This window comes from Apaloderma vittatum, unplaced genomic scaffold (assembly GCF_000703405.1).
Source record: "Apaloderma vittatum isolate BGI_N311 unplaced genomic scaffold, ASM70340v1 scaffold12650, whole genome shotgun sequence".
Classification (NCBI taxonomy): domain Eukaryota; kingdom Metazoa; phylum Chordata; class Aves; order Trogoniformes; family Trogonidae; genus Apaloderma; species Apaloderma vittatum.
The window spans coordinates 730-10,415 of NW_009695093.1; the positions used below are offsets into that span (position 1 = coordinate 730).

At 39.1% G+C, this 9,686-nt stretch overlaps 1 protein-coding gene across 1 annotated transcript; it reads right to left on the reverse strand.

The window, feature by feature from the left end:
- Positions 1–6,076: 6,076 nt before the first annotated feature.
- On the reverse strand, positions 6,077–8,865 carry LOC104274356 (rap guanine nucleotide exchange factor 5-like; the record flags this gene model as incomplete). The annotated part of the gene is made up of 3 exons (XM_009869966.1): positions 6,077–6,245; positions 7,613–7,734; positions 8,759–8,865. Coding segments are annotated over 3 exons (398 nt in total), but the record flags the coding sequence as incomplete, so codon positions are not given.
- Between the last annotated feature and the right edge of the window lie 821 nt (positions 8,866–9,686).

Below are 9,686 nucleotides of genomic sequence, written 5' to 3' on the forward strand. Positions count from 1 at the left end.
TTGTACACGTTATACTACATTGAGTGAATCCAGCTTAACATTCTGAAGTCCTGTCTGTCTCTCTGTCTGTCTGCGTCTTAGAACAATGACCTTTACAACAAGATAAACAAGATGCTCCAAATGCTAGCACAGCCAGGATAAGCTGTTGTTTATTGTGATGGAGTTTACTGAGGCTAAACATAGCTGGGAAGCTGGATACCCAGGATTCCCAGGTGGGTCTCCCCAGAAGCTTATAATAATCTATGCCAGGGCTGCCAAGGCCCTTTCTCTCCCTTTGTCCACCACTCCGTCATTGTCTTCACACTGATATCCACTTGACCAAGAAGATCCGAGTGTAAACTACCTGGCAGAAAAATCACAGTGACCCTCCACATAGGTATCTCCTTGGCCAAGAACAGCATGGATTACAAGAGAGTGGGCTGCAGCAGTCCTTGCTTGGACTGATTTTAATAGCTTTAGAATTGCATGCTAAGACCCCAGTAAAGCTTCCTCTGTTCAGAGACAAAAAGGTAGTTTGCATTACAAACACCTGCTCACTAAGACTAAGTCTTTAATTTGAGAGGATCCAAAACATAACAATATTTCAAACACAATCAGTACAAACTTTGATGCAGTAACCTTACCGCAGAAGTGAGACGAGCAAGAATTTCAGCATTGGTTTCTGCCGTATCTTCTATTTTTTGATCAGGCCTTAAAGAAATAAAAATAAGATTTTATTATTTCTTTCATTCTGTTTCAACATCTTTTGATTCCTGGAAAGCAAGAAACTGTGTAGCCACAGGCACTAATGTAAAAGGGCTTTTGAGATTACACATCACAATGATGACTACAAGTTGACAATAATTAATTGTGTCAGTAATGACAAAGTACACCCTTTGTCCCTTGCTGTCAAGAACTCTTTTGAGTCAACTAACATAAAACAGTAAGAGAATTCTTCAGCTATAAAAATATGATGAAGAACTGAAGAATGCAGCACCCTCTTGGCTCAGAGTTGCTTATTTGAATGAATATTTTGCTCTATTAAAAATCTACTCCAATAGAGCAAAAAGTTTTCCATCTGCCCACCACTCAGCTTTGCTAAGGTGTGGAGGAACACCTATGGAATGCAAGCTCACATAGGTAAAAGCAGACAATATGAAAATCATTATGTGACAGATGACGTTTGATTTTTTTTTAAGTGAAAATTAAAATAATACATGTAAGAAGCCATAAATTAACAAACTAAAGCAAAGGCCGAGAACACTATATTGAGATGCTTTGACAGTTATTCACAAGACAGAAAGACTTAATGGGTCTTTGCAAAAGTGTGGTGGTACAAGAAGAACCCTTGCAAAAACTGTCACATGTCTAGCCCACGTGCAAAAAGCCACACAAAAGCTGCTGTGGACAGCATGGGATAGCACTGTGTTTTTCTTTAAAACAGCCCAGTTCCCATCACTAAATTACCTACGAGCTTTTCAGAAGGTTTATTGACAATCAGAAGAAAGAGACCAACATGACAGGGTTATTACTATGGGACGACGAAAAAGAAAATGCCCTTGAGATCTTTACTTTTCCTGGTATTCAAGAAGCATGGCAGGCCATCAAAACGAGCAGAGACACAAAACTGCAGCTGCTGTAATAAACATAAATCCCAGGTATTAACAGAACCTTCTATCTTTAACTAAATTATTTAATTGCTGATATGCCTTGATGTAAAAAAACTGACAAGATGTCTAGAATATGCAGCTGGTATATTGTAGTTCTTGCATCCCATGTCTAAAAATGTCTTTCCTTGATTAAAAAATTAAGTTCAGGAAGCACAGAATGACACATGCATTCGTTTTGGTGCAAGCATATTCAGCCCAAAATGGTAATTCAGATTAGAAATCATAGTTATTTTCATAACTGCCTTTCCTATTCAAAGAAAAATGTGATTTAGCATTTTAAGTGTTATAAACAGCTCCAAAGAAATAAATGCGTTTTCATTTACAAAGACTGATTTATTCAGTCTTTCTCTTTATAATTTGGAATGAGATAAAAATAACTGACCTCTTTAGATCCCTACACATCTGATCTCTTCTGATCTCTCAGAACCAGGCTAGGACCTGATTCTTTTAAATTGGAGGCAAAAGATAGCAGCTTGATAGACACAGTCACAGACGCAATCTATAAACCCAGAACAGCATATAGCATAGCTATTTCTGTCTTGGGCCTTTATCACTTCATCTTCCATTTAAAAACACTCCTAGTATTCATCTGTGTATGAGCACCAAATATTTCTGAAACTATTAAAATACTAAAAATTATAGTCAGCTCTCCAGAATCAGAGAGGAAGAGTGTATTAGGTTACCCAGGCTAATGTAGGACAGGATGGATACTAAGGAACAGAATCAGGACAGATATCCTCCCGTTTTTTTCAAAAGGGGCCAGCTAAGACCTACTGGCGATGGTACCAAAGAGGAGCTACAAAGCTCAGGCAAACAAGCCTAATGCTTATACAGCTCTAGATCTGCACGTGGGCAAGTCAGGTCCAGCACAGTTACTACCGTACACCACGTGAAAGCATCTACAGTGCTTCCCGACCTGCTGACAGAGGAAGAAATATGTATGTACCCACGGTCCTGGGTCTGGACCTCAGCTGTCCAGTGTAGAGTCACTACATTTTTCTCTCTGCTGGCTTTACAATCCACCTACAATGCCAATAAAAGACCCCTGGATACTGAGAGCTGTTTGCATTCAGCAAAAGCTTCCCAGGAGAAACGTAAGGCTGTTACTAAATGAATATCTCATCCTAGCCATTTGTATTAAAGCCAAATTACTTTTAAGAATGGTTACTGTTCTGAAATTAATAAAATGTAAATTATTTCAGGACAGAGGATACAGAATGTAGTGTAACGCTTCTGAAAAGAAAACAACATGCAATATGAGATAAAGAAAAAATCCCCTGTTAACCTATCTTCAAATGATTTTTTAAAATATGATGGGGTACATTTCCATAGTCTAAGGTACCCAGTGCATTCTTCAAAGAGTCAGTGAGTCTGCCAGTGGTTCTGGGACTTAGGTGTTTATAAAAATACCCCCATTTACAAAGAAGGAAATAGAAGCACACAGAAATTAAATACCCAATACAAAGCCATTGCAGTCACTGGAAAAGAATTCAGGAGGCATTGGGTGAGAGCCTAAGTGACTGCTCAAGGTTGTAAGGAAGTTCATGGAACAGCTTTCAATACAGATCTTTTGTTCCCAGGCTATTGCAATATTCTCTTCTTTTCTATTCAAGTAGAATTGGCTGTGACTGACATAGGGTGTTTAATGACCCCAAGAGGCCTCTGCATCAGTCGCATCTCATTTGACATTTGCAGAGGTTTAGCCCCGTGGAATACACATAAAAACATTAGCCTTCAGTTTACTGTGAGCTGCTCAAAATCTGCTATGTCCCGTCTTGTTTTCCGTGGTAGATTTCCACCAGTGTTACACTTAATGTAGGGAATTTTCCAAGGCCAAAAGGCAACAGGGAACATTTCTTCAGGATCTGTAAGCACATCTCAGGCTTCAGAATGCTATTTTCATTGTAGAACTTACTCTAGTAAGACTAGAAACAAAAATACAAATCCATCAAATATCTGTACAGCAAGTCGAGACTGGGCTGCTTCTATTTAACAGAAAAGCTGTTGAAGAAAGTCCCCAGAGCTGCTACTGCCTACTCAGGTCTACAGGCTCCTTCTGGGAGAGCAGATTTATGGTGCTCCACCAACACCTACTGATGCACCCAGCAGTCGAGGCAAGCACAGGGCTGCTGCCCACCAGCTATGGAGGTGACAGAGCTCATTTGTCTCCCAGAACCACAAGGAGATGTCCAACATTGCCTTCTGGTGCACAAGCTTCTGATTTCATCAAAAGCAAGGAATCTAATTAACAAGGCAAGGATTTCTCTGTCCATATGTACAAACAGAATTAAGGCCGTCAGTACAAGCTGTGAGAAAAAACTAAGACAGAAAATTGAATACCAAATTAATAAATTACAAAAAAGACTATGGTTCTAGTGGTATGCAAACAAAGCTTATATATTTGAGAAAAGACAAACACTCACTGCAAGGAAGAGTTTTTAGAATTGTCCTCTTTCTTCATGAAAGCGGTACAGATTTATTTAACCTGGTCAGATAACTTTAACAAACACCTCATCACATTTATTCCCTTTCAGACTGTGTTTTAGCAGTGTATTATTAGCATCAAGCATGGAGAATTTTGAAGCTGGAAAAGCCTTCTTTCCCTTTGATATCACACTCTCTCAAGAGTATACCATTATTTTAAATTCAATGCCTTCAATATATACTTTTTTTAAAAGCACCCTCACATTATGACAGGTAAAACCACCAGAATATAATTCTTCAGTGGCAATGTTCCCAAAAGGAATCCATCTTCAACTAAAATTTGAATAATATGAGCAGGAGGGAGCTGGAAATGTACATCAATGAATAATTGTTCGATTCAGGTGACAGGGATCATCCTCTACTAGAAATGACAGCAGAACTAGGATGATAAAACTGCAAACCAGACTGTAAAAAAGTACTACTCTCTGGCCAAGGTCAGCATGCAGGACATAATATTAACTTCAACCAAAAAAGTCTTCAATCCATTTTCCTGCCCAGCATTCTTCATGTAAAACATCAGTGTGACCTGTCTGTTCTGTCTTTTTGATTCAAAGCCTTTGTACACTTAGTTACAAACCATGGAAAGTGGCCTGATTTGCAGTGATAACAAGGAAAACCCCAATTCCAATTGAAATCAAAAAGAAATCATCTTGCTATTTAATGGACAGCCAAACTGCTTAGCACCAGAGTAGGCTGGAAGACAGGAATTTCTATCTGCAAAAATATCCAAAGATTTTCTCCCATATGAGTTGTCTACTTAGAAGATCACATTCAGTCCTCTGCTCGAACCAATCTGGGGTCCTTGTCACTTGGCTACATTTGCTCAAGCCAACCAAATAAATTTGTTTTCAAAGGAATCCCCATTCCAGAACTGACAATTTCTGGTTGGTGATGGCAGTCAGCAACAGGGAAAGGAATCAACTTTCCGCCCTGAGCCATGCAGAGAAATTACTGAGATTTTTTTCTACCAGCTCAATATGTCTGAATTTAAGAAGCTGAGCTTGAGACAGCTTACAGCGACTTTGGGCTTTGTGCTTCTTTAATATTTTTCAATTGGTCATTTATTTGAGCTATTTTTTAAAAAAACCTAATACATAGAGAAGCAAAGTACTTATAGAAGAAAGTTTTGCCTTTGACATCAAAGAGAATAAATCCTAGTACTGGCAGAGTAATAGTTCTCCACAGTGCAAGTATCAAGTCTGAGGACAATGCAAGAATTTAACCCAACTTCTCTATCCAGGCCCACTCCTACAGATTTGCTAAGACATGAGGGGTCATAAGCCTCTAGATCTCTCGCTGACACCTTTTTCCTATATTTTGGACTCTCACTGTCGCACAAATAACTATTGTTCCCTTCTAGCTGCTCTGCTAAATAGGCGACATTCAGAGCACAGCCATTTCAGCACAGAGGGTAGGATAACATCCAATAGTCAGGTGAAAGAGGGGAAATGCAGGAAGTGAAAAAGCATATTCTGAGAAAGGCATAATAATGTGAGACTACAGAGGTTTAGTTTGCAGTAGCAAACTAAAATCAGATGACTGAAGCTACCACACTTCTACCCATCTGATAGCGGATCCCGACGCAGCACGAGGGTATCTGATCTGCCAGTCAATCAGCTCCACAGCATGCCTGCTGCCAGACTTGTACCAAACTGCTAAATGTAAGAGATTAGAAAAATAATAAAGCTATTTACCTGGGTAATATAGCAAGCTAGAGTCAGCAAGCTAGTGTGTAAGAACCACAATATGTGAAAAACCCCAAGCTGAGTGTCTTTATTTATCTACTCACACTGACTTTTTCAGATGAAAAGCCCATCTCTGCAAAGCTTTTCAACTCTGAAGAAGAAATCTGGCTTATTTAAGGGTAAAGAGCGTCATTATAGAAGCCAGCCACTTACAAAACAGTCAGCAAAAGTTTCAAACAGCTGTATATGCACACTTACAGATTACACATGTCAATCCTGGGAGGAGACAAGGGCAGTAGTTGAAGTAGGAGCTTTACTCCATTCTTCCATCCCTCCTCTTTCTCAAATTCACAGAAAAGGTAGGTGCATTCATCCGCTGAGAACTGGTAGAAGGCATGAGTGTCTTGAAAATAGAGTTGTCTGTCCACTGTTAGAAAATAATGACATTAGATAGCCTTTAAACCCTTAGCATGCAAAGGCTGCGTGTCCCCACCAAATTCTGTATTGCACTTGACTTTAACGCTGAGCTGCACCACCATGCAAGGCAAAAGGACCGCAGACTCAGCACAGAAGCAAACCTGCCACCACATATTAACTCAGTGCATCCAAACAGAACAACTCCAAAACCTCAATTTGAAAATCTCCAGGCTGCTGAAATTCAAGCATTAAGACTGCTGAGTATTTAATCAAATTTGGAAACAGTTCAGAATTACAGGATAAAAACCTTGCAGTTATCAAATTTCTGAGCCTCAATTTCCGTTGGCTTCTAATCTGTTCTCACTAATGGCCAGGCGCCAGTAAATGAAGTACAATAAAGGGGATGCAACCCATCATCATCCCAGCTTCTTCTCAAATTCAGGGTTATTGGACTTGTAGACTAGACCTGGGTAAGAAGACGCACCAGTACAACAGCTGTCATTGTCCCTGGCAGAACTGGGACTGAACTGGGAATCAAAGGATGGGGTCTAAAGCCAAAAGCACAAACTCCTACTGGAAGATTCATTCAGTCATTCCTGAGGCTGCATGACCAGACATACTGTCGGTGTAGTTGAGCAGAAGAAAAACTTTTACTGTCAGTGTACATAAGCAGAAGTTTTTCATAACACCTCATCTTTTTGCAAGGAGGAAAGTTAAGTGTCTAGCACAGACCTAAAGCCAGGATGTGCTCTGGGTTGAGCTACCAAAGTAGACCCAGCTACAAAGTAAGATTTCAGATTTCCAGAAGTTATTTACTGGTATAATTACCGCCAACAATATTAGCTGGACCAAATCCCTAAATTTGGTGTGGACAGCCAGGCAGAACCTGGCATCATCACTGTCTCAAGGAGCTGAAACTCCTCTGCATCCATTTTAATCCAAAACTATGAAAAACAAAGGGAGGAAAGTCACAAACAGCTACAGAAATCATCTGGCAAAGCCATGATCTGCAGTGACTAAACAGCTGCTGTCTTGTGAAAAAAAAACTAAAAGAGCTTGAGGAGAACATAAAATAGGCTGCAAAAGACACGCACTCTGTCTGCAACTTGGTAATAGGCAATTACATTTGCAAAAGCAAAAGGAAGGAAAAAGCCTAAAAAAACCCCCACAGAAATTCATCTTTGGTATTTATGAAATGAAAGGTCACAGAGGTAAATCTACCAAAGAGTTTACAAAATAAACAACTGTCAAGAAAAATGGATCGAGCTGCATTTTTTTTTCTTTCCCTCCTTCCTCTCCCATACCAAAAATGTGAATCTTGTTCCGTGCAGGAGAACTGATTGCCTTCCTCACGCTAGAAGTACTATCAAGACTGACCTGATAATATAATGCCCATATCCAGGAGGAGCTGCCACACTCCAACCGCTGTAGATCTGCACTTAACGAAAGGGCACTGCTCCAGAAGCCAGTCTACCAGCTCTGATCCAACACAGCTTCTCCTGAAAATAAGTAAAACATCACTTCTTACAGTACAGTAATATTAAAATGCTCTTTTATAATAAAAAATCTTGCTTTTTTTTTAAGAAAAAGCTATTAAAAGTGAATCTTTTTGTTCAGCAAAGGGCAAACCCTTTGTCTCAATTACTAATTTTTGTAATCCTAATCATTTCAAGGAACGAAATTACCCTGGCAAGTCTCAGGGGATGCCCTCAGTTCAATGAGGGAACTCGTGTTAGATGAGTAAGCTCCCTTACGTACTTAATTTATGTGGCACACTTCACAATACATAATATTTTTATCAATTTGTGCTGCACACAGGCAGTCATCCAAAGATGTATAAGGGGTAAATAAAATCCAGCTTTTAGCCTCAGGATTTTATTTCCTTTCTGAGCACAGGCATAAGCAATAGAGTTAAAAAATTTATGTGCAAAACCTTGAGTGTTGCTCTGGGATGTACATCATCTTTCACATAACTGGTAAACTTATCTTTTTAAATCTTAAGAGAAAAAAGTGGCTTTTTCTTAAATATGGAATGAAAAATATGAATGAATGGTGCTATAATAGAAAGCTGTGCGTTTGGGCATAATTGAAAATAGGAGGAAGCGTTCATGCTGTAATGCAACACAAATAGAAAATCACTTCATTACAGAAATATTCCATAAATTACATGCAAAAATCACTGTAAAACTAAATTTTAGGAATCCAATCAATCTCTTTTATAATTCCAGACCAGGGCTGAATTTAATATTCTTTCTTTTAAACAAAATAACAGACAAGCACAATTGTATATGAAATCACAAGCAATTAAATAAATGGCCATACAATCAGGCCACTGTCGCTTTCTGACAACTGGCAAATATATTAAAATACACAAGGTTTTAAAGAATATTTTTAGAAAATGTTTTTGATTCTTTGTAACACACAAAAATATCACTTTCAGAATTTAATCTCTTGTCAAATCAGGGCATAGACAAATGCAAATAAAGCACATCCAGTTGATTAAGACGAATGATCTCGAGTTACCTGCAAATGCCAGTAAGGTACACCCTGTCTTTAATCAGGTCAGATGCTTGCAGAGTAAAAATATTCCTGAGAGCCCTCCCAGCACAGGAAGAACTTTCTCCATAAATCTGAATGAGAAGAAAAATTGAAAACTGTGACAAACGGGGATTTACTCCTGCTGTAAATTGCCTTGCCACTGTCCGCTCCCTCCCTCTGAGCAATGCCTTCTCCGCAGCTGAGTGACAAGCAAGCAGTCAAAACCTCATAGGAAATGCTCCCCAGCTTCTGCCATACCCAGTTGTTCCATGGGTTGCAAATTCCCCCACAACCTGGACTACTTCACATTTGCTGCCTTAGAAAAGCAGAGGTTTTACTATCTGTCGGCTTTACTTGTGAACAACAGACGAGTTCAAGTGAAAACAAGAGTTATTCTAGCAAAGCAAGACGACTGTATTAACCACTGCAAAACCACAGTTAAATATTATTCCATATGTATTGAGTTAAATAATGTCATGCAAGCCTAATAGACACTGAAACCCCGTTTCACACTGTTTTCTTTTTGTTCAGAAACTCTGGAGGTATCCTATGACAGCTCTGACATCCCCCACTCCTGATTTCTACCTTGCACCGCAAGGCTGCAGATGTGTCTATCAGAACAGGACCCAACCCCATCTTCCAGGAAACCATGTTCCACCTGGACTCTGTATATCACTCCTTAACGACAAATTTAACTCAGGCTCCTGTTGAGATGTTTCCTCACCATCCCAGCAAAACACATCAGTAACACAAGTCACTTAACTTGAAAGAAAAACAATGCCATGGTTTCATCTTTTTTTTTTTTTTAATCCCCTACATTTAGGAATCTTATGAGGAAAAAATAGTCTTGAGACAGCAAAGTCTTGTGAAATGCAAAACTAGACTTCTTAAATATTGCAAAATATGCTAAATG